At 59.1% G+C, this 23,575-nt stretch overlaps 2 protein-coding genes across 10 annotated transcripts in view; one reads left to right on the top strand and one right to left on the bottom strand.

Moving 5' to 3' along the window:
* Positions 1 to 8,270, top strand: part of TBC1D16 (TBC1 domain family member 16) — a 32,830-nt gene extending 24,560 nt beyond the window's left edge. For 6 of the 8 annotated variants that reach the window (XM_085556575.1, XM_085556574.1, XM_021534095.3 and 3 more), the window contains 8 exons: positions 258 to 405; positions 1,448 to 1,615; positions 2,440 to 2,588; positions 3,330 to 3,464; positions 4,089 to 4,275; positions 4,654 to 4,833; positions 5,332 to 5,478; positions 5,966 to 8,270. In XM_085556575.1, coding sequence (XP_085412701.1) covers positions 258 to 405; positions 1,448 to 1,615; positions 2,440 to 2,588; positions 3,330 to 3,464; positions 4,089 to 4,275; positions 4,654 to 4,833; positions 5,332 to 5,478; positions 5,966 to 6,211 — 1,360 coding nt within the window. In that variant the 3' untranslated portion in view covers positions 6,212 to 8,270. The remainder of the gene's footprint in view (positions 1 to 257; positions 406 to 1,447; positions 1,616 to 2,439; positions 2,589 to 3,329; positions 3,465 to 4,088; positions 4,276 to 4,653; positions 4,834 to 5,331; positions 5,479 to 5,965) is intronic. The other 2 variants (XM_021534096.3, XM_085556572.1) reach the window with 1 other exon arrangement.
* A 6,432-nt stretch (positions 8,271 to 14,702) lies between these two features.
* Positions 14,703 to 23,509, bottom strand: LOC110472454 (uncharacterized). 2 transcript variants are annotated; one of them, XM_085556583.1, is made up of 4 exons: positions 23,388 to 23,509; positions 21,109 to 21,337; positions 20,857 to 21,033; positions 14,703 to 20,549 (listed from the first exon to the last, which is right to left on the bottom strand). In XM_085556583.1, exon 4 carries the CDS (start codon positions 17,352 to 17,354, stop codon positions 16,440 to 16,442), a length of 915 nt encoding a protein of 304 aa, XP_085412709.1. In that variant the 5' UTR covers positions 17,355 to 20,549; positions 20,857 to 21,033; positions 21,109 to 21,337; positions 23,388 to 23,509; the 3' UTR covers positions 14,703 to 16,439. The 2 variants fall into 2 exon arrangements, with proteins under 2 accessions (XP_085412709.1, XP_085412710.1); XM_085556584.1 differs by having other exon boundaries at positions 14,703 to 19,930.
* Positions 23,510 to 23,575: the final 66 nt, after the last annotated feature.

Genomic DNA, 23,575 nt, shown 5'->3' with positions numbered 1-23,575 from the left:
TGCTGTTACCAGGCACAAGTGGAGAAAATTGTCACAATGACCATGTCATACAATCATAAAATGTCTCAATTGAAGTGACCTGCAAGGATCGGTGAGTCCCAGAGATGTACAGCTGCCTCTGTGCCCTGTTTTAAGGGGCAGCCTGGTGTTGCACTTGGTGACTTGCTTTGCACTGTCTCTCCCCGAGGCTCCATGTCCCTGCTGGTCCCTCATTGTGCTGGGTGGCCCCTGCAGGTTGCTCTCCATTGTTCCCACAGTGATGAGGCGTGTACCTGTGGGCAGCTGGTGGTGGCGAGCAGGGAGAGCCAGTACAAGATCTTCCATTTTCACCACGGTGGCCTGGATAAACTGTCGGAGGTGTTTCAGCAATGGAAGTACTGCACAGAGACCCATCTCAAGGACCAGGTACCTGAAGGCTCTTGGGGCCAGGTGTTTCACATGTGGGTTGGTGTGTTGGAGAAATGAGGCTTTGAGTTCATGTCACCAGGTCAGGCAGGAAGCTGCCAGATGCTGGGTCTTTAGGATGGAAATGCAAGCCAAACTCAAGGTGTCTCTTGGATTTGTCTGTCCCCATCCATTCCTGCTCTACCTGGGGAATATGGAGGAAGATCATCCAGAAGATTTACTTTGTGATTTCTATGGACCTGACAGCTCAGCACTGTCCTTTAGACACAGAAGGTGTCTGGAAATCTGCAGAGATGGGTTGGAAATTGTGTCAGAGCCTTTCATCCATCTTGTGACGCATAACATTCCGTTTGGAGAATGTTTTGACAAGACATCTTGCCATATTTTGTTCAATCTACATACAAATGTGATAAGAGCTCTTTAATTATCTGTTTAAGATATTGTATGTGCTTATTAGAAACAGTGATTTTTAAATTTCCATCCTTCCCACAGAGCCCCCCGCTGCTTTTCTTATTACGGTCGCATGGGCTCACTTTTTGCATTGAGCAACCTTTGATTTTTAAATTAAATGTCAGCTGCAGCCTTGCACTGGGATCCTGAGTGCCCTCAGAGAGCCTGGCAGTGCAGTTCCCCGCTCTCCTAACAGCAATCCCTTTGTATATGGCCAATCATATGTAATTTATTGCAGGCATTCCTGGCAGGGGCAAGTTTTGCTGTAAGCAGCATTAATTCAGTTTCAGGTCAGGGATAAGATTTGAAGAGGAATAGAAAGTATTTTTTTTTTAAGATGAAGCCATTTCACAGTGGATTTTAATTATTCTAATCACTCTTGTTATTGTAATGGTTGGAATTAAAAAAAAAAAACCACCCAAAAAAAAAAAAAAAAAACAAAAAAAAAAACAAAAACCCAGCAAAACCTCCCCAAGTGCAGCTCCTCAGTGCTTAATCCTATGTGAACCATGCAGAGGTTTCCCTGCTCTGGGTTTCACACTGCTGCTCTCCCTGGCTCCTGCTGCAGCTGTGGTTTGTTCTGCCCCCTCAGCAGCTTGCAGATGAGAAAACCTGCATGCAGTTCTCCATCCGCCGCCCCAAGCTGCCCTCCTCGGAGACCCACCCCGAGGAGAACTCCCACCGGCGCCTGGACGTGTCGGCCTGGCTGCAGCACCTCAACGAGGCCGGCCAGGTGGAGGAGGAGTACAGGCTGAGGAAGGTGAGGGCTGTCCTGGGTTCTGGCCTGTGCGCAGTGCCAGTCCCCAGGGGAGCTGCAGGAGTGTGTTCCTGCCAGGGGCAAGAGCTGGGCTTTTGGGAGGATGGAGACCGGAATGAAGCCTTGGCTGGAGATCTTGCTGTGGGACTGCATTCCCACCTGGACATGTTCCTGTGTCACCTGCTCTAGGTGACCCTGCCTCAGAGAGGGGAGTGGGACTGGAAATCTCCAGAGTCACTTCCAACCCTAACATCTCTGTCACTCTGTGGTGGGGAAGCATTTCTCTGACCGAGTAGCTGTCCCACTTCTGCTGCCGTTTGGAATCAATAAACCAAAGTGCCCAGTGCCTGCTTTGTTTTGCAGAATGTGTGACCAAGTCACAGAGAACACCAGAGATTGCTGGAAGAGCTGAGATGGTTGAAATAGCTGAGATTGTATGAAGTGAGATTGTATGAAGCGAGATTGCTGTATGAAATAGCTGAGGGCTGAGGGGAGCACTGGGCCCGGGCCCTGAGAGAGAAGTTTGCACTGCAGTGCAGAGTCTCCAGGATTTGGGATTAAGCCGTGACGTGAGAACGACACGTTAATCATAGAGCCTCTCCGAGGGTGGTTATTGACATTGAAATGAGCCTGATTTGTGTCTGGTCTGGGAATAGAGGGCCCGCACTTTCCCTCTAAACATGTGCAAATTGCAGGAGCTTGAATCAAGGCGTCACTTGTCAGGAAAGAGCTGCAGAGGCACCAAAGCACACCAGCGGGCAGTTGCCTGTTGCTGTTTTTGGGAATGCTAAAACTGTACCAGCCATAACTTTTGCTCCTTCTTCCAGGCCATTTTCTTTGGTGGGATTGATATTTCCATCCGTGGGGAGGTGTGGCCCTTTTTGCTCCACTACTACAGCTACGAGTCCACCTCTGAAGAGAGAGAGGCACTGAGGCTGCAGAAGAGGAAAGAATACTTTGAGATCCAGGAAAAAAGGTAACAGACCATCATCATCCTCCCCTGCTCGTCTTCTTTGGGCCAGAAGTCACAGTGACAACTCAGTGTCTGCATCTTTGCATGAGGAGAGGCTGGAGTGGGAGGGATGGTGAAGGAGGTGTTGGGCACTGCTGAGGCTCTGGAGCCAATGCCACAGAGCCCAGACATTTATTCACCTGAGCTCCTGGAACAGCCTCGTCAGAACCATGCAGTACTCTAACCTCACAGGCAAGGCTCGGGTTAGAGTACTGAAGGTGAAATTAGGATCTTATATTTCTTTGTTAATAAAATGTACATAAAAATAAAGGATGAGAAGGGTTATGTAATTCCAGAAGGTTTTTAATGCAAGAATTGTGTGTTGTTAAATGGAGGTGGGTACACTGAAGCTGGAGGGGCACAGTACTGTTAATAATCAGGAGACAATCAAACCAGAGTGGTGAGTTCTGGTGTGCTGAGTTCCAAGGCGCACTGGGAAACAGAATTTGATGCTTCTGAAGTCTTTATTGCAGCAAACACATCGTGCTATCCTGTTTATAACCCAGGAGGCTCCTTCCAGTAATCCCTTGGGACAGACAATCCACTGTTCTGGACAGACCTGCTGGTCTATTTTTCAGGTACTGAGGAAACTCAGTACAGGAGTAGTTTTTCTCTGCAAACTAAGACTGAAATAAGGCTTTTTGTTCATTGTGACAATCACATTCCTCTCTTGGCAACCCTCTGCTGTTGCTGCGTGGTGTCCAGGCTGTCCATGACTCCAGATGAGCAGAAGGATTTCTGGCGCCAGGTGCAGTTCACGGTGGACAAGGATGTCGTGAGGACCGACCGCAGCAACCAGTTCTTCCGAGGGGAGGACAACCCAAACGTGGAGACCATGAGGTGAAGTGTCCTAAAAACCATGTCCTGCTCAATATTGGTCAGCCCCCAGCCCAGGCTGCCTGGGAATGCTGCACAGCACGCACCTCTGCAACCACGGCATGCAGCAGCAAGGCCTTCCCCAGTGCTCCCACTGCTGCTGTAGTTCCCTTCTCGGCCCTGTAGCCCTTCTCCCATCCCTGAGCTTCCCTGCACACACAGCAGAGGTGCTGTGGTAGGGCACTGGGCAGGTGCTTGGGTTTGTGATTCTCCTGATAGCATAGAGGACAAGTACACCAGAGTCTGCTCCATGACAGTGTGACTTGGAAAGGTGTGACCTCAAAAGAGTTGGGTTTCATCCAATAGCATGGCTTGGAGTTTTATGGATGTGTTGGGCATCATCTCTCCTTTCCCATGGACCCTTCATTTCTGTCCTCTTAATCTTTTTAAATTCTCATCTTCTATTTATATTTTGCTGTCTGTGAATGCCAAACCTTTCCCTGAAGTCTGTGCCACAGAACTGGGGTTTGCAGCAGGGTTTCCCTGTCTGTGTTACAGCACCTCACATGAGGCCCTGTGTCTTTGTCCCTGAGACGATGCTGTCACCTGCCCTCACCTGTCCCCTCTGTATTTTTGTCTCTGCTCCAGGAGGATCTTGCTGAACTATGCAGTGTTTAACCCAGCCATTGGATACTCCCAGGGCATGTCTGACCTGGTTGCCCCACTCCTGGCAGAGGTCCTGGATGAATCGGATACTTTCTGGTGCTTTGTTGGGTTGATGCAAAACACAATCTTCATCAGCTCCCCCCGGGATGAGGACATGGAGAAGCAGCTGGTGAGGCTGAATGCTGGGCTCCCTTCAGCCCTCTCATGGCTTCTCCTCTCCTCAGTTCCTGGGCTCGGGGGGTCCAGCATGCCAAATCACACTCCAAAGCCACTACATCCTTGGGGTGATCCTTGGGGTTGCCATGTGCAGGGCCAGGAGCTGGGCTGTGATGATCCTTGTAGATCAATTCCAATTTGGAATATTCTATGATTCTGTGGAAATACCTGGTGGGTAGAATTGATCCTGGGCAACTGAGGCACTCCAGAGGCAGTTATATCCATCCTTCTTGTGAAATGGCCACTGAGAGAGAAGAGCTTTGCAGCTCTGGCTCCCCGGGGCGCTGAGGGGTGCCCGAGGCAGGGCCTCAGGCCAGGGCGTCTCTTGCAGCTGTACCTGCGCGAGCTGCTGCGGCTGATGCACCCCCGCTTCCACCAGCACCTGTGTGCCCTGGGAGAGGACGGGCTGCAGATGCTCTTCTGCCACCGCTGGATCCTGCTCTGCTTCAAGCGCGAGTTCCCGGAGGCCGAGGCGCTGCGCATGTGGGAAGCGTGCTGGGCTCACTACCAGGTGAGGCAGCTGCCAGGGCACGGCACAGCCTGGCTGAGTCCTCACCCTCAGCACTGAGGGTTTCCAGAAGGGCTCTTCACAGTAAAGTAGCCAAAATAAGTTGGATCTGTGACTATGGCAGAGTTTATCTACCTAGCAGGAGGTTGGAGCCCTGCTTGCCTCTCCTCCTTGGGGATGTCTGGCTTCACAAGGAGGTGTTTCAGGAAATGCTGAACACCCACTTCTGAAGTTCAGGCTTCTCTTACACAGCCGGGAAATGTCTTCCCAAAAATCTGCTCTGTGGTGCAAACTCTAGTGCAGACCTTGCTGCTGGGCTGTGAAGGAAAGAGGCTTTGGCTCAGCTGTTGTCCAGAAGTCACCAATAACTCACATTCTGATCGCTGAGCAGAACTGAACAGAGCAAAATCTCTCGCCAAGGACCCACTTGTGGAGGGTGGGAGGTGAAGCCAGAGCTCTGCCTCCACCTGCTGTACAGCAGCTCCTGTGTTCCCATTGCAGACAGACTATTTCCACCTCTTCATCTGCGTGGCCATCGTGGTGATTTATGGGGACGACGTCATCGAGCAGCAGCTGGCCACTGACCAGATGCTGCTGCATTTCGGCAACCTGGCCATGCACATGAACGGGGAGCTCGTACTCAGGAAGGTAAATGCCCAGGTGCCCATGTGGGACAAGGTCCAGAGATGAGTCAGAGTATTCAGAAAAATGGGGACTGCTGCTTCAGCTTTGCATCTCCTGTATCCCCATGGCTGCCTGGGTGGGATGCTGCTGTTTGCCTGGAAACAAGATTTGCAGCAGGAGGAGGTAGTTGTTGAGTGCCTGGGAGGTGGCAGTGTGGTTGGGATAACCCTCCTGTGGATAACCTGCTCAGGGAAATGGAGACAGAGCTGCTGGCGCCATGGTGCCCATTCCCTTTCAGCTGGCAGTGACTGGGCCCATGGCATGAGCTGTGGTGAGTGGCAGTCCCCGTGAGCTGCCACCGTCCCCAGTGCCTCGGTAACCCTCAGGTGTCGAGCAGGACACACCTTTGCTGAAGCCCAGGCAGCCAAACAGGAGGATTGTGTGGGAGGCCACCTCAGCCCTCCGTGTTGGTCCCTGGTGAGGGGTGACTGTTTTCCCTCTCTCCCTCCAGGCCAGGAGTCTACTCTATCAGTTCCACCTGCTGCCCCGCATCCCCTGCAGCCTGCACGACCTCTGCAAGCTGTGTGGGACAGGCATGTGGGACAGCGGCTTCATCCCCGCTGTGGAGTGCTCTGGCCACCACCCCGAGTCCGAGAGCTGCCCGTACGGGGGCCTGGTGGAAGTGTCTTCTCCTAAACCAGGAAGTGAAGGCAAGAAAGGCCTGAAAACACGGGATGTCTTTGCCTTCCGAAAATAGCTGCGAGGAACAGGGTGCGACGGCGGAAGGGAAGGGCAGGAAGGATGTGCATAGGAAAAAATGTCAAAGAAAGAAATGGAGGAATAGTTTGTCAAGACTCCTGAGAAGACTGGAAGGTGTGGAATGGAAGAGGAATTAAATTGCTCTGTAGGGGAAGTTCCGTTGCATGGGTGATGGAACCTGAGAGAAAGGCACTGACCCAGGAACTCTGGTTGGATTTGATTTTGTTAGAAACAAGCTTTTCTAGGTTTTAACAGGGACTTTTTATTCTGCCTCTGGGACTGGACTGGTTAGAAACCAGAACTTTCTTAGTTGCTGGTGAGAAACAAGAACACTCCAGGGAGCCAAGGCTGCCCAGAAGTGTTGGTGGGCAGGTGGCAGGAGCAGGGCTAAGGCCACTGTCCCCTCACCCAGAGCACACCTCTCTGCTTCAACCAAAACATGCAGCTTTGTGGCTTCTTTTTAAAGCCATAAAAGCCATTTTAATTATAATCTGCCAAAAATAAAACTGCAGACAATTGGGATTGCAGGGCAGGTATCTGCTTTGTCAGCAAGGAAGGACCGGTCATCTCGAAGTCTTGTCTCTGGCTTTTTCTGGTTTTATAGGATACACTGGCTGGCATGATTTTTTTCCATTCTTATAGAAAATGGGCTGCCCCAGGTCTCAGAGCACAGCTGCTCTCAGTCAGGGCATTTCACAGACATTGCCCAAAGTTTCCTTCTTCATGAGATACTGGGGAGGAATTCTTCCCTGTGAGAGTGGTGAGGCCCTGGCACAGGGTGCCCAGAGGATCTGTGGCTGCCCCTGGATCCCTGGAAATGTCCAAGGCCAGGTTGGATGGGGCTTGGAGCAACCTGGGATAGTGGAAGGTGTCCCTGCCCATGGCAGGGGGTGGAATGGGATGAGCTTTAAGGTCCCTTCCAACCCAAACCATTCTGTGATTCTCTGACATTACAGCAAAGCTGTTTCTTTATGCTGACAACTGCAGACTTTAGTACTTTAGTCTGTTGTTTCCAGTATGTTTCCCATTGTGTTTCCTTTGACTCTCCTCAATTACTGAATATTTACTGTCCTGGCCTGTCACTGCCACAGCCTGTGGCACATACACTCTGTGTGGGTCTTAGGCTCTTCAGTCAGTGCCAGGAGTGCTCCCTGTTCCACATCCCAAAGTGAAAATGAAACCTGCTTTCTTGCAGTCATTTTTGCTGAGCTATGTCTGATAAAGGTTTCCCTTGGGGTGTTTTTGAAAGGACAGTGTTCCTCCCTATGTCTGCTACAAATTTTGCCAGCCAGAAGTGGAGCTGGGGCCTTGAGCCCTATTGCCAAAGGTTCTTACCAAATTCCATGGCCTCCAAAGGCGTGTCCTGGGCCAGCGTGTGTGCCAAACGGAGCCAGGGGAGCAGTTTCCTTGGGGGGGTGGAAAAGGAGATGAGGTGGCAGCAGGCTGTGCCTCCCTGCATCCCTCTGCAGCCTTCCCTGGCTGCCCTGCTCCCTCTCACTCCCTCCACGCTGCTGCCCATGCAGCTGTCCTGGGCAGGCTGATGCCCAGCCCTGCCTCTCAGGAGTGTCCGTGCCCTCAGCAGCACGTGTGGAACCACCGTGTCCTCGGCAGAGCTGGGTGGGTTCCTGCACTTGAGAAGCACATTTCTCTCCAAATCCTTCTGCAAAGCCTTACCCACAGCCTGTCCTGGAACCCCGTTCCTGCTGGGAAGTGAACCAGCACCAGCCAAAAGCACGCGGCGTTCCTGCATGGAAGGAGCCTTGACCCACTGAAGGCAACATGCCAAGGCCTGGCTGTTGGGTGGCAGAAGGACAGTTCAGCTCCCAGTTTGTGTGCCTTCAATCCAGAGGATGAAAACCTTCCCCTGGATGGGAGCAGTGGGGAAACCTGCTGGGAATGGCACAGCTCTAAATTGGCCTGGCTGCGGGGCACCGAGGCTGCAGGGGTGAGCTGGGCTTTGGCAAGGGACACCTCGTGCAAGAGCTGGAGCTGCTCTTCTCTGGGCAGGGAGTTTGTGGAGATTTATGTTTCAGTGATAATAAAAGTTGGTGTGAGGCTTTTGTGTGTCCATTGCTGTGCAGGCTGGGGACAGCAGACACCTTCCCCCAGCTTTAGCTGCCCCTTTTGCAGCCACTCAGAGACGTGCTGGGTGCCAGGGCTGCATTGCTGTCCCCAGGCTCTGCTCCTGGGCACCTGTGGCAGCACTCGATGTCTTCATCCACGTGGAGGCTCCAAGTGGCAGTGGCTGAATTCAGGTCAGAGAAAGCACACAGCGGAAAATGCCAGAAGCATCTTCCTGCAGCACGACTTGGTGGCACAGGGACAGGTGCCAGCTCTCCAGGGGGACAGCAGGAGGCAGACACTGCCTTCTGCCACCTGCCAGCCCCGTGTGGCACAGGCATGGCCATGAGGCCTTGGCAGCACCATGGCTGCTCCTGGTGCCAGGGCAGCCAGAGCCCCCAGGAGCAGTAGGAGGTGTGGGCAGCCCTGCCAGGCCTGGAGGACTGGGCACAGGGGCAGCCCCTCCTGGGCTCATGGAGTGCTGGGCACAGGAGAGCAGCCCCTCCACACCTCCCCACTGCCTGCCGTGGACTGGGAGGCACCAGAAAACCCCTCCCAGAAGGGCCAGAGCTGGTTTTGCTGCAGCACTCGTTCCCAGCCAGTAAAAGACAATAGGAAGAGATGAAGTAGATAATTTGGAGCGTTATTTTTCCACTATTAAAATGTCATTCAGCAATGTGGAAATCGCTCAGGATCCGTTTCGTTAAAGACTCTGCACTGCAGCTTTCCAGCATGTGGAATAAGCTGGGTTCTGTTCGAAGCAGGGCTCAGCTCTGGGTGTGCATCCTTGAGACCATTTGCCACCCTTGGCTACTCTGCCATGCCCGGTGTCCCCTAAGTGTCCCTCTGCCAGCAGGAGACTTGAGGTGTCTGTCCCTGTGCTCCCCATTGGAGCTCCCCATGCCCCTGGCACACACTGACCCCACTTTGCCCTAGTTAGGGACACAAAGGGATGGAGCTGGTCCCCAAGGACAGCAGCGCTCATATCCCAGTGACCCAGTTCCAGTCTCAGCCTGTCACTGACTTGTGATGCCGTTATTTAACTCAGACTGGAGATCCACAACCATCTGAGCTTCTCTGTGGGGAGACAGGGCCAGCGAAGCCAACCTGGAGGCCTCTGGCAGTGCCTAGGATAGCACTGGAAGCAACCTTGGGATTTTCACAGTGCAACGATGGACAGGGCATTTCAAAGGTCCTTCTGACCCATCCCCAAGATTTTCCTTTGTGACATTCTTTGCCATCTGAAAAAAACCCCAAAGGAATAAAAAAAACAGCCAAGCTTTGGTCCCTACAGAGGAGGAACGTGGGTCCCAGGAACAGGGATCCTCACGTGGCCTCTCCTCAGTGCTGCCCTGAGCATTGCGTTAGCAGCAGCTGAGGGCTGAAAATAGCCCCTCGCGAAGGTAAATAGTCCGTGTAAGCCTCTTTAGCCTCAGCCTTGAGCTGACACATCCTCCTGCCTCCCGCTGCCGGGGGGAAGGGGAGCAGGGAGGGACGAAAGCCGAGTCCTCTGTCCCGGGGTGATAACGCTGTGCTCCGGCATCCCGGCGGGAACCGCTCCTGGAGCCCTGCGGAGAAGGGAACAGAGCACGCCTGACCTCGGGATGGAGATGGGGCTGGGCCCTGCACACCTGGGCACAGGGCAGAGGAGAGAGGGACACACGGGCTGGGAAGGGCCCGGAGCTGTCCCACGGGAGGGGACAGCATCGTTTGTCCTTGGCACTGAGTGGTGACCACACAGCTCTGGCCAAACTGCCCCTGGAGTTGGCTGCACTGGGGAAATCGTCACCCGGGAGTGGGGCAGCGGCAGGTGGAGGGGCTTGGTGCTACATCCCAGGGCTGGGTGTGTTTGGATGTGGCTGTTTGGCTCTTTTGTCACGGGACACTGCCCGTCAAATGAAAAATTACAGCTCACAAGAACAAAGAGACTCACCTGAGTTATTACAAGCACTAAAGAATTTCAACCCCAACGTAGCCTGTCCTCCCAGGCTGGCTGATTAATCCCGGGTCGCTATGCTTGGACCATAAAAATAGACCGGGCCGGCCGGCTGGAGCTCACGGGCACATTCTGCCCCAGGCACCGGCCGGCCCTGCCCGAGCGCCGCTCCGGGCTCTGCACGCCCTTTCTGTGGCTCGTTTAAACACAAACACAGCTCGCGATGAGCTTTCGGGGCTCCTGGAAGAAAAGCCGAGGCTGGGGCAGCCCCGGCAGGGAGCCGTGCCGGCGCTGCCAGCTCGGACTCGCCGCGGGGCTGCCGGTGACTGCGGCGAGGAGCGGCCGGGCTGGAGCTGCCCACCCTGAGCAGCGAGCACGGGCGGGGAAAGCCCTTCCCTTCCTGCTGCAGCTGCACCCAGTCCTCCCCAAAAGCACAGGAGTGAGCACGGACACAGCTCAGGCATCCCAGCAAGGGCACCTGGAGTCAGCCCGGCTTTGGGTGGTGCCTTTGGCAACCGTGAGGGATTCTCTGGCAGCTCCCAGCCCTCCAGTGCTCCCACACGCCTGAATTCGGGTCCCTCTGAATTCAGCAAGCTCAGGCCCTGCTGAAGCTCCTGCTCCATGTAGCAGAGCAGCAGCAGGAGAAGGACCAGCCTAAGAACTCTTTCTGGGTTTTTTGATTTTGTTTGGCTCGGGTTTGTCTTTCAGAAACCACAAACGAGCTCAGCTCCTTCTGTCTGCAGCCAGGGCTTGACTAACCTTGGCGGGGGCAGAGGCGGCCGGGGAGGTGCCGAGTGATGGGGATGCACCAAAATCCTCTCTGCTCGCCAGAGGTTTCTGCAGGGGAGACACGGGGCTGTCCCAGAGCCCAGGGACACGGCAAACACCTGGCACGGCGACCCCAACCCCTGCCTGACCCCGAGCCCTCCGCACTGGGCAGAGCCCGTGCTGTGCATGAAGGCACAGAGCCTTTGGTGCCGCTCACGCTGCTCAAGGCAGCTGCCAGGAGGGCTGCTCAGCCCAAATCGGCTCCAGCAGCCGGGTCCTGGTTTCAGGAACCCAATTTCCACATATTGCAGGTGAGGGTGGGCAGTGAAAAGCTTCCAGCCATGACTGGAAACCCTGCAAACAGCCCAAACAGCAGCTGGCCCTCCGGCGCTCTGCCGGGGTGATCCAACCGCCCCATGGAGATGCCGACAGCAGCAGGAGCGCCGGGAAAGCGCTGCCGCCGCTCCCCGGGGCTCGGGAGCAGCACGGATAACCCGGGCCGGGCTCTGGGCAGGGCAGGGGTGCCACGGAGAGGGCGCAGGAGAGCCGGGGTGCACAGCTGGGGGCTCCGCGTCCCCTCCTGCAGCTCTCCGGGCACAGGGCGGGTGCGGCTGCCACAGCCGGAGGGTCACAGCCACCCTGGCTGCGGCTGCAGAGGAGCCCGTGCTCAGCGTGGCAGGAAAGGGTTAAGGCGCTGCCGGAGCGGGAATGAGAGCAGGGAATTCAGCTGCTGACGCAGGTAGGATCTGCCGGCGCATCCCCGTGCAGACACAGCAGCGTCACCCTCCGCTCCTGAGCGGCTTCGGAGCCCTCCCAGAGCGGGGAGTGGGCACAGACCCAGCCTGTGCAGGGAGCAGAGCGGGGCCCTCCCTGCGCTGCCACAGCCCCCGGCACTGCCCGGGTCTCCCCGGGATGCCCACCCTGGTCCCACGGCCCGACCCAGCCTTTCTCCAGCGAACTGCGGCTGGGAGGAGGCTCCGAGCTCCAGGATGCTGACAGGCACCACGGAGCGCTGGGGCAGAGCCCTGCCAGGACGGTGGCACTGCGGGACACTCCGGGAGGCTCCACAGGGTCAGCCTCTCTGCTCCTGAATAACTGCTTGTCAGCTTTTGGATCATAAAAGGCCTGGGAACAAGCAGGGCTGGAATAAGTGGCACAGGAAGAAAGGGACAATCAGGGAGGGGATGGAGCCCTGCAGAAAGCGAGGGACAGAGAGGACACAGCCCCCAGGTCTGTGCAAATGGCTGGAGCAAGACCTGACCTCGGCAGAGCTGGGATGGTTCCTGAGAGCTCTTGGGATTGGGAGGTTCCCCTGACAAAGGACCATTTCCTGTGCAGGTGCATCAGTGCTGGCACCTGGGTTCTGCCACATCATCCTGGGCAGTGGCCGGAGTGGGGCTGTGGGTCTGGGGACACCGGGGGCAAGAGCAGAACCTGGCAAGGGGTTCTTTGCACCCAGCCCCTGGCGAGGCCACGTGTGCCACCTTCCACAAGCCGCTGGGAAGTCAGGCCCAATGGAAATATAATGGGATAATCGATGGCCCATTGTTGCTCGGCTTAATTTAGCTGCTCAGGCAGAGAATGAACAGAGTGAACATACGTAAGCAGGAGCCAAGGCAGAAGATGAATCAGCCCTGCATCCTCTGTGGCACAGGGGACAGGCTGAGCCCCCAGACCCTGTGGCAGCGACCCAGGGTGTGGGGAGGTGCCATTAAAGGAGATATACTATGCTTTGTCTTACACCAGGTCTGAAATGGCTGCACTGGGCTCAGTGTTACACACCTGCATTGCCAAAACTCCCTGGGAAGTTGCAGCAGGAGTAGGGAGGCTGCTGGGTGTGCTGGGACAGGAGCCGAGTGCTGAGGCCACAGCTTGGGAAGGGCACAGTTACTGCCCAGGCTCCTCTGAGCCACAGCCCAGGGGCCCTGCAGCCCTCCTGCCCCAACTCCCTGTCCCAGGAGAGCCTGCCAGCCTGTGCCCGGCCCAGCTCAGAACCCAGGGCCTGTAATCTGGGGACAGCCCTCCCACCCTGTCCCAACGCTTGGCCCCAGCTGTCTAACCTTCACACTTTGCCCTGCAGCTCAGTGGTGCCCACCCTGATACCTGGGGAATCGCCCTTCCTCCTCACTGTTTGTCTCCCTCGCATTCCTCCCGGCTGGCTCACGCCCGCTCGGCCCAGAGCTCGGGCTTTGCCCGTGAATCAGCCACCGCGGGGTGACAGGGCTGCTCCCTGCCCCTCTCTGCCAGGTGTGGATGAGCTTTGCTGCTCCTTCCCCTCTACCTGGGCTCCTGCTGCCCCATCCCGCCCCTCCGGCCGCCTCCAAGCATCCCAAGGAGGGATTTGCAGCGAGGCTTCAGCCTGGATTTCATTTCCGAGCCGGCAGCCCACGCCAGTCCCTCTGGTCCCGGCACCTGCAGCACCTCCCGTGCCCCGCGTGTCACTGCCACTGTCACTGCCACTGCCACAGCCACTGTCACTGCCACTGTCACTGCCACTTCCACTGCCACTGTCACTGCCACTGCCACTGCCACTGCCACCACCCCTGCCACTGTCACTGCCCCTGCCACTGCTGCTGCCACAGCCACTGCCACTGCCACTGCCACTGTCACTGCCCCTGCCACTGTCACTGTCACTGCCCCTGCCACTGCCACAGCCACTGCCACAGCCACTGCCCCTGCCCCTGCCCCTGCCCCTTCCTCTGCCCCTGCCCCTGACACAGCCACTGCCCCTGCCCCTGCCACAGCCACTGCCTCTGCCACTGCCACTGCCACTGCCACTGCCACTGCCACTGCCACTGCCACCACCCCTGCCACTGTCACTGCCCCTACCACTGCTGCTGCCACAGCCACTGCCACAGCCCCTGCCCCTGCCCCTTCCTCTGCCCCTGCCCCTGACACAGCCACTGCCACTGCCACTTCCACTGCCACTGTCACTGCCCCTGCCACTGCTGCTGCCACAGCCACTGCCCCTGCCCCTGCCACAGCCCCTGCCCCTTCCTCTGCCCCTGCCCCTGACACAGCCACTGCCACTGCCACTGCCACTTCCACTGCCACTGTCACTGCCACTGCCACTGCCACTGCCACTGCCACCACCCCTGCCACTGTCACTGCCCCTGCCACTGCTGCTGCCACAGCCACTGCCACTGCCACAGCCACTGCCCCTGCCCCTGCCACAGCCACTGCCTCTGCCACTGCCACTGCCGCTGCTAGTGGCAGTGGCAGTGACAGTGCCAGTGCCCGAGGGTGACAGTGGGGAAAGGCAGCTCTGCATCCCCAGCCCCCGGGAGAGCCCTGGGGACGCAGCCAGCTGTGCCCGTCCGGGCTGTGCGAGCTCTGGCCGCGCCCAGCAGGAGCAGCCGGTGCCCCGGGCACCCACGGCTGTTGGGGTGGGCTCTGCTCTCGGGGGCAGGGGCTGCCGGGCCCTTTCCAAGGGCCGCTGGGACACGGACAGGGCAGCGATGGGCTGGGGGCGAGCCAGAGCACGCTGCCCATGGGGTGGCCCCGGCCCCAGCCCCGCTGCCGGCGGCGGCTCCCCGGGATGCCCCGGCACACGGAGGCACCGCGGGCCCGGCGCCAGCGCCCTCCCCACGCTGCCTTTTATGGCCCTGCTGCAGCCAAAGCCCAAACACGGGCAGCGGGAACGCGGGGCTGGAGCCGCCCCGGGGCTGGCCCTGCCGCCGTGAAGGTGCCCCAGCCACCCCCAGCCCTGCTCAGGGAGCTGGGGCTGAGCAGCAAAGAGCTCCGTGTCCACAGCACCCCAATTACTGGAGTGCCCAAGAACTCCACAGCTCATCCCACTCCTTCTGCCCCTTGGCACCCCCATCTCTGCCCCTCGCAGCTCCTATCCCGCCTCAGTCAACCCTGCATCCCTGCCTTGTGCTCCAACCTGTGCAGGTGTCACCTCACATGTCCCTGACCCCCCAGACCCTGCAGACCCCAGAGCAGCACAGCACAGCTCGCACCCGGCGGGGCACACAGAGGATGCAGGGCTGATTCGGCCCTGGCTTTGCTCACAGAGGTGCCACAGGGCAGAGAAACAAGGGGCCAACTGGCACTGCCAGCCCTGAGATCCCCCCCATGCCCAGTGCCCGGGCGGGGCCGGGGGGAGGATGCACCCACCCGCAGGGTGTGCCGGAAACCAAGTGACTCAACTGAACCCTCAGTGTCATCCCCAGGAGAGGCTCTTGTCACTCCGGGGCTCCAGCAGCTCCTCACCTCCATGCCAGCCCCACCCAGGCTTGAGGTGGCCCCCACAGGCTGTGGCACAGGTGACATGTTGGCACAGGTGACATGTGCCCCCATGGTTAGGGCTTACTGTGCCAGGGCCTGGGAAACTGGGCATGGGGGCAGAAAAGGGGGTAGGAGCAGGAATGGGGTGACTGGGCAAGGTGGTTGCAGTGGGGAGTCTGAGACAGCCCTGGGTCCCACCAGAGCTCCCGATGTCCCCTGCAGCACCAGGGGCACGAGCCTGCCTGTGCCGTGTTTCCCGGCTGCGGGCAGTAAATCCTCGGGGCTCAGGACAGCTGTGCTGACAGCAATGACAGAGCCCCATGAATCAGCTCTGCCCTGCAATCCCGGCTGCCTGGCACAGCATCGGCATCACCCTGGCACAGGAGACCCCCCCACTGCCCCCCAGCAGTGCCAGTGCTCCTGGCATGGGCATCCCAGCCCCGTGCCCAGCGTTGGGGCAGCTGCAGGGGAGTGGCAGAGCCAGGGCATGTGCTGGGGAGTGAAGGAGGCAGCTCAGGAAGCACAGCATCTCTCATGCTGCCCAAGAGACAGCTGGAGTTCCCAGAACCTGCTCAGCATCCCCGGGGGAACGCAGACAGCGAGCAGCAGCCTAAAAATAGCTGCCCAGGGCACACGTAGTCGCCTGAGAGAAGGGGAAGTGAAAAGGAAGATGGGCTGCAGCTTTCCAAGGAACAGCCCCCAGCCCTGCTCACCAGCCATCTCCCATGGGTGAATTGCAGTCTTTGCTGCAATGCCTTCACCTGAGCGTTCGGCATGAGGAAGCAGCCGAGGGTCAGACAGTGGCACCACAGAGCCCAGAACAACGTCACTGTGGGATGGCACCGCTGTGCCAGGTAGGAAGAGGGCAGGATCCCGGGAGCTTCTGAGTCCCTCACCGAAGAGTTGGCTCTGTTTAACCAAAAGCAGGCAGGCCAAGGAAGGGCAGAGGTTGGAGGAGCCAGTCTAACCAGTCAGTGCCCGCTGTGTCTCCCAGTTGTGCTCACTCAGCACCTGTGGCTGCTCCCAGCCACACAGCCCCGGTGTGAGCAGAGCAGCGCCTGGCCACAGCCCAGGGCCTGCTCGGCCCCGTGCAGCGCGCCAGGGGCTCACACATCCTCAGCCTTTGGGCTTAAGGAATTCACAGGCCATGAAAATGTCTTCCAGGCCCAAGGCTGAGCTTTCTGCAGCAGCAGAGTGGGCTGTGCTGGGTGCGGGTGCTGAACCACCCCAGTCACGGAATCAATGCCCAAGCCCCGCAGATCAGCAGGAGCAGGGCAGCCCCAAAGTGCCTTGGATTGAGGTTCTGCCCTGCAGAGACCTCAGCTTCCTTCCCCAAGCAAAGCATCCATCTCCTGACGGGTTTAGTGCAGTTCCACTCGGGTCGGACTAAGCAGCTTTGGAGCACGGAGATCCAGGGACAGCACAACACGTGGCGGGTGGACGGGCGGCCAGGAAACCCTTCTGAACCCTTTGAAAACATAAATACGTGGTTTAATCCTCTGAGGGGATGACCAGCCAGGGCAGGCTGTGCGCCGGTGAAGCCGCCCCGCAGGCAGGGCTCGGCGGGCGGCGGAAGGAAAGCGGAGGGCAGCGCCGCGCGGAGCCGAGCCCCGGCTCGGTGCGGGGCTGGGACCGGCTCGGTGCGGGGCTGGGACCGGCTCGGTGCGGGGCTGGGACCGGCTCGGCGGGGCTGGGACCGGCTCGGTGCGGGCTGGGACCGGCTCGGTGCGGGGCTCGGTGCGGGGCTGGGACCGGCTCGGTGCGGGGCTGGGACCGGCTCGGTGCGGGCTGGGACCGGCTCGGTGCGGAGCTGGGACCGGCTCGGTGCGGAGCTGGGACCGGCTCGGTGCGGGGCTCGGTGCGGGGCTGGGACCGGCCCGACCGCAGCGCCCGGCGCTGCCTCCCCGCCCTCACACAGCCCGTGCGGGGAGCCCGCAGCGCCTCCGCCAGAGCATGCTTTGGTAGCCACGATGATGCTTTTGGTGGCCACTGGACACCAGCAGAGGCCAGGCTGGAGGGAGCAGGGCAGGGCCGGAGCCTCTGGCTGCCGTGCAGCCGCACTCCGGGCTGGGGCTGCACGGAGCAAAGCTGCCCAATCCAGCCCGGCAGCTCCCAGCCTGCTCCCGAGCAGGGATCCCACAGCCATCCACGTAAGGACAGACCCCGGCTCACAGCCCCCAGGGCACCCCACAGCATCCCACAGCACCCCAGAGCATCCTACAGCCCAGGACAGCCCCCCACAGCCCCCAGAGCATCCTACAGCCACCCACAGCCCCCCACAGCATCCCACAGCCCCCAGAGCATCCTACAGCACCCCACAGCATCCTACAGACCAGGACAGCCCCCCACAGCATCCCACAGCCCCCAGAGCATCCTACAGCCACCCACAGCCCCCCGAAGCACCCCACAGCACCCCACAGGATCCCACCACACCCCACAGCCCAGCCCAGCACCCATCCCAGCTGCTCTGCAGGAGCCACATCTCGTGGTGCCACCAGCCAGGACGCCAGGTCCCAGGGGTGGGCCCTGGGGGTCTGACACCCCAGAGCCCAAGGGTCCCTGTCCCCAGGGCAGCACTCCAGTGCCCGCAGTGGCTCGGCCCAGGGCTTGGCTCTGCTGTGCTGGGTGATTTGCCCACGTGCCAGCTCTGCCATGTGCCACGAGGCAAGGACATGTGCTGACAAGGCCCTGGGTGCCGCTCTTCCCACAGCTCCCCGAGCAGTCCCAGCCCCAGCCAGAGATTATCAGCTCTGTCTGTGGGCCATCACTGCCCTCGTCACTCTGCCCGGGGAGGGGAGGCCAGGGTGGCGCTTCAGATCAGCACAACACGGCATCAAACTGCTCTGCCAGGGGAGCTGGTCCCAGCCTTGGCAGTGCCAGGTGCTGCACAAACAGAGCAGGGGCAGAAAAGCTCGCAGCACCCACAGATCTCAGCATGGGAGGGCTGCTACTGTCCTCAGCTGTAATCTTAGCAAATCAACCAATCAATCAATCAATCTCTGTGCTTAAACAGCTTGGCATGACCAGCCCAGCTTCCCCTGCAGCCAGGAAGGCTTATGGATGCTTCTGCAAGCCAGGGAGCTTTGCTTGCGTGGCTGGGCGGCAGGAGAAGCTGTGAGGGAGATGGGGCAGCCGGGCCGTACCAGGGCTCTGCATCTTCAGGTCCCTTTTGCTGGCCCAGCCCAGCTCCTGCCCAAGAGGGACAAGTGGCACTGGGTGCCCGCAGGTTCAGCAGGAGGAGTGGTCCTGGGGCCATCCCGGCGCCTGAGGAGTTTCTGCTGCTGGGTGCAGCCGTGCCGGGGACACACACCGCCCCTGTCTGATGGAGAAAATCCCATAATTACCCTCAGCTGTCAAGGAGCAGCATCAGCTTAGGCGGTAAGAGGGAGAAGAGCTGGAGAAGCTTCTCCAGGGCTGCTGGATCTGAGGGGGGCGGCGAGGAAGGGGCAGGGCAGGATGGGCTGAGGAGGGTACCAGGCTCCCTGCAGTGCATGGGGAAGGGGTTCCCGTCTCCCTCTGCTCCAGGGGGTGGGAGTGCTTCCCAGCACTCTCTGCCTGGAGTCTCAGGCAGCTTGCATTGCTCTGAGGATGTGGGGCAGGCAGGACCTGCTCCCACCAGCTGCGTGCTGAGAGCCCCGTGCTGTCACAGCCAGGGACAGAGGGACTTCAGTGCTTCTTTCCTCTGAATTTCTCCCGACTTGCCTGGTTCTAAGAAGATTAAAGACAGATGGTCTCTGAGGCTCCCTCACTGGCACCCATGCCTGAAGCTGTGGGGGGAAGGCACAACAGAAAAGAACCCTGGGGAAGGGGGGTATTCCCAGCCGAGTGCCCGAGGGACGGAGCATCCTGGGAACCTGCTCTGGGCGCTCCCTCCCTGCCTGTGCTGGCTGCAGCTCTGCAGAGCAGGGCTGTGTCCTTCTCTGGGGCTGCCTCATTCGTGGTGAGCTCCAGTGGTGAGGCGAGCCCAGCCATGCTCCCAAACCAGCTGCTCTGGGTAGCACTGCCCAGTGCCCAGCCCCTCCATCAGCTACACAGAAACTGCTCCGTTGGGCTGTGTTAAACTGCTGTGCAAGCACGCTGTGTGCTCCTGCAATGCCTCCTTCCTGAGGATTCTGCTCACAACCTCCTCTGGCTCGTGCTGGCAGCACCAGAAAAAGGAATTCACCTAAGGCAGCCCCATGTGCCCCATGGCAGCAGCAGCAGCAGCAGCGATGCTCTTGTGAAGCCATTTGAATTTCCACATGATGACCCAGTTCAGGGTGGTTTCGCCGCTGGATTTTCCCACTGCTGCTGCCTCTGGGTGGGTGGTGGCAGCTCCAGACCTCGCTGCTGTGCTGGATTTAAGGCCACCACACTGACAGCCCCAGCCTCGAGTGCTCAGGCTCTTCATGGTGCTTTCCTAAGCATTACAAAATGCTGGGCATTTGGTGTGTGGGCACCCGTGTGTGCTTTGTGGCACTGGATATTTTACTGAAAGCTTTAAAGGGTGAACAGTTTTCCAAAGGGTTTTTTGCTGCTGCCTGTTACACTGGGGGCAGGGCACGTGTCACTTCAACTGCTGCAGTGAAGGTGGTGGGGATGCTCCAGGGGCTTTTCGTGCATGTGTTGGAGTAAATTCCAGCCCAGCTGCCAGGCTTGACTCTTCCCTCACCATTTTGAACCAGCAGTCACTGAGCTTCCCCACAGCAGCACCGGGGCTGAGCTGCAAGGCAGAGGGGCAGCCTGTATTTAGAAGGAGACAATAATTGCAAGTCAGATTTGCTTGTTCAATACTCTATTGACAGATTTGCCTTGGCAACCTGGAACAGGGTTTCATTGTTCACATCGTACTTCATGGCATCCTATTGATTGGGTGGGTGGGTTTAGGTTTTTGTGGATTTGCTGGTTTTGTTGTCTCTTTTTCCAAGCCTACCTACTCATCCTTTTCTTGTCTTTCTCCAGCACAGTGTTGACCTCAGCAAGGGCTGTGTCATAATCCGTTTTTCAGACTGGCCACAACTTCCAATGCAAGCCAGAGCTGACAAAAGCAGAAGGGCAAATCCTGGAGCCCAGCTGGCCAAGGCTGCGGGCGGCCAGGTAGGGATGAATGGGGCCAGTGCCCTCCCCCCTGCTCCAAGGACATGGCAAAGTTAGTGCCTGGCCTGCTGTGAGAGTGGCCTTGAAGGAAACGCTGTAACTATTCATGAATTAACTTTCTGTTATTATTTGGTGCTCAGCCTGGAGTGCTCCTGGCTTTGCAGACTGAGGGGGAACTGCCAGCCTTGCTGGGGCAGAGGGGAGGAAAAGGTGAGCGCCCAAACTGCAGCCTTGGAGTCGCCTTGATGGAGCTGGAGGATTACAGCTGGAAAAGAATTGCTGGTTTGAATTGCTAATAATGATGCAGACTAATGAGTAACATCAGAGATGATGGCATGTGCAATCAGTGCTGCTTGATGGCAAACACAGAGTGGGGCTGCAGGAGCTGCTGGGGCGAGGGAAAGAGAAACATCTTTTGGAGGGGCAGCACCCCCCCAAGCAAGGCACTGCCACAGAGCTGGCTCTAGCTCCAGGGTAAGAACTTTATAAATAATGATGAAGAGAACAAACACAGACATCAGCTCTGGGCAAACGGGGGGAACATGGCCAGCAAGTATTGGAGAGGAAATTACCTTGGTGTGGTTCCCATCACCTGCGGGAAGCCCATCCGTCCCGGCTGCTCGAGGTTTTGTCTTACAGCTGCACCCAGCAGCCCCACCTCGGGATCAGGCACACGGGGGCTGGAGCCCCCACCCCTCCACTGGGACAGAGTCCTCCTGCTGAGAGCAGCAGCACCTTCTGCTGATGCTCTGCAGAGAAAGAGGAAGCTGAGCTCTTGGCCAGGTGTGTGGGGCAGGAGAGGAATGTGTGTCTGTGCCTCGTACCTGCCTGATCCACCAGCAAGCCAGCAAGGAAGTGCCCGGGGCCAACCCACTCCTCTGCCGGCTTTAAAGGCAGCACTTGGCTCCCGTTCCTTTTGGTTGGAAACCCTTTTCCTTGTCTCATCCCCGTGATATGCACCAGCCAGTCCGCAAGAGGCAACAGTTGGAAATGCTTCCCACTTTCCTTATTTAGGCTGTTTTCTGTGGTTCAAATAAGGTGTCCTCTTTGGGCCTGGCAAAGAGAAAGATGTATCAGTTCATGAACTGCTGCTGCCTGAGCAAGGTAAGAGACAGAAAATCACCACCATTACCATCATTATTGTGAATCACGTGCAATCAGCCCCGAAACAGAAAGCAGATGAAGATCCTACTGGAACCCGAAGGATGGGAGCTGCTGCTGAGCCATGGGAGCCAGGGGCCAGGCAGCGATTAAAATGCTTTTAATACTGCTTTTCAGTGTTGTTTCACTTTTATATATATATATATACATATATATATATATATATATATATATATGTATATGTATATATATAATGTAATATATTTAATCAACAGTCTCTTGTATTGCTCCTGAGACAGGTTCTAAAAGATGCCAAGGATATCTGGTCACACATTTAATTTTTTTTTTTAATTTATACTTTATATATATGCAGCCAGCCAAACTCTGCACTCCTCATCACCTATTCCCGACTGAGTCCTGGGCAGAGCAGAGCTTCCCCAGCCGGGCGGGATCCGGAGCTGGACGTGCTCTGCAGCTTACCCAGGCTGGGGAGGAATCGCACCAAACCCTGCTCGTCCCTGGGCATTTAATTTTATTGCGAGCATTAGCGGTTTGTCTCCTCTGGCAACAGGAGAAGCTGGAAATGTCAAAGGGGAGGGTTAACAAACTCCGCTGGCATAAATTTCAATGAATGTATGTTTCTTAGGAAAACCGCTAAGTTAAAAAAAAAAAAAATTAAATCTTCCTGTGTGTGTTTTCCTTGGGCTGCTGTTCACAATGGATAATAATTCTTACATTAAGCCCCTTCGGCCCTCCAGGGAAATCAAAATTGTAATATCAGTTTGCTTTTTATTGGCTCGGCTCTGCGATCGCGGCGGCTGCGTCTTTGTTAGGGGCTGCGGCGCGGTGACATTCAGCGGTGCCTCCCGGTGCGTCCCCCGTGCGGTGCCTCCGCACCTCCGGGCCCGGGCAGGGCTCCCGAGGGCGCGGACTGCTGCTGGCCGGGGCCGCGGCCACCGGGAGAGCCCGCGGGCCGGGGTGGCACCGAGCCGGGACAACGAGGAACGTCCTGGGCGAGCGGGGCGCTGCCCGACCCCGGCAAAGGAGCCGCTCCGGGCCCCGGCGCCGCTCGAGCTCAGCCCCGCCGCTCCCGGCGAAAGCTGCCGGGAGCCCCACGGGGGGCCCGGCCCCGCGGGGATCGATCGCCCCGTCCGAGGGCCGGCGGGGACGCCACGGCCCGGCAGAGCCCGGGGGGAAAAGGGGGACGGTGGCGCCGAGACCCCACGCCAGCCCCAGGGACGGCCCCGTTGTCAGCGGGCGCGGAGGCTCCGGCTCCTCCGGGGCGTCGGCCCGGGGACACAGCCGGGCACTTGGGACGGCCGAGCCCCCGGGAGGGGACGAGGGCTCCAGCCGCCCCGAGTATCACCCCACGCGTGCCCGCGGCCCCGCCGTCCTGCCCCGGGGCTGCGGTGCACGGGGCGCTCCCGTAGCGGCGGCGGGAGGCCCGGAGCTGCCGGCCCGCACGGCGGGGGCTGCACGGGGCTCAGTCCGGGACGGTGTCCGGCCCCGCTCCACCTGTCCGGGGGAAGGTGCCTACCGCCCCGGCACCGCCACGTTTCCCGGAGCAGCGCGCGGTGGCCCCGCTGGCAGCCGCGGCCACGCGTGTGCTCCCCGCGAGCCGCCCCACGAGGACGGAGTGCGCGGAGCCGCCCGCACCGGGCTCCCCGAGCGGCCCCGCCGCCGTGCGCGGCTTCCGGCACCGGGCGGGGAAAGCGCCGCCACCTGCCCCGGGCCCGGGCCCGCTGCAGCCACCGCTGGCCGTCCCCGGGCCGGGCGCCCCGCGGCCGCAGGGACCCGCCGGGCAGCGGGGCCAGAGCTTTCCCGGCAGGGTCGGGCCCCACGGCCGGTGGCTCGGGCCGTGCCGGGGGTGGGCGCCGCCGCCGCCGCCCGGGGCACAGCGCGACGTGGCGCAGCGTGGAGCCCTCCGAGCGCTCGTCCGCCCGCGCATCCTCCGGCCGGACCCTCCGCCCGACTGCTCTCCCCCGGGACGCGGGTCGCGCACCTGCCCCGCGGGCTGTGCCGCCCCCCGCCGGCCCCGTGGGGCCGTGCTGAGTCACGCGTGGGGCGGGAGCCGGGCTGCCCGCGCCCCCCTTCCCCGCGCCGCCGTGCCCGGCCCCCGCCCGCCCCCTCCCCGCCTCGCTCCCCGGCAGGGCTGCGCCAATCCCCCGGCCCCGCCGCTGACGGGCAGCC

Source organism: Lonchura striata, chromosome 18 (genome assembly GCF_050655825.1).
Source record: "Lonchura striata isolate lonStrDom1 chromosome 18, ASM5065582v1, whole genome shotgun sequence".
Taxonomy (NCBI): Eukaryota; Metazoa; Chordata; class Aves; order Passeriformes; family Estrildidae; genus Lonchura; species Lonchura striata.
Note: the sequence above shows the minus strand (reverse complement) of the source record. Positions and strands in the feature narration are given on the sequence as shown.

Coding starts and splice junctions, on each gene's coding strand:
- LOC110472454 (XM_085556583.1), bottom strand. CDS start 17,354: ATGGCTGTGGGATCCCTGCTCGGGAGCAGGCTGGGAGCTGCCGGGCTG.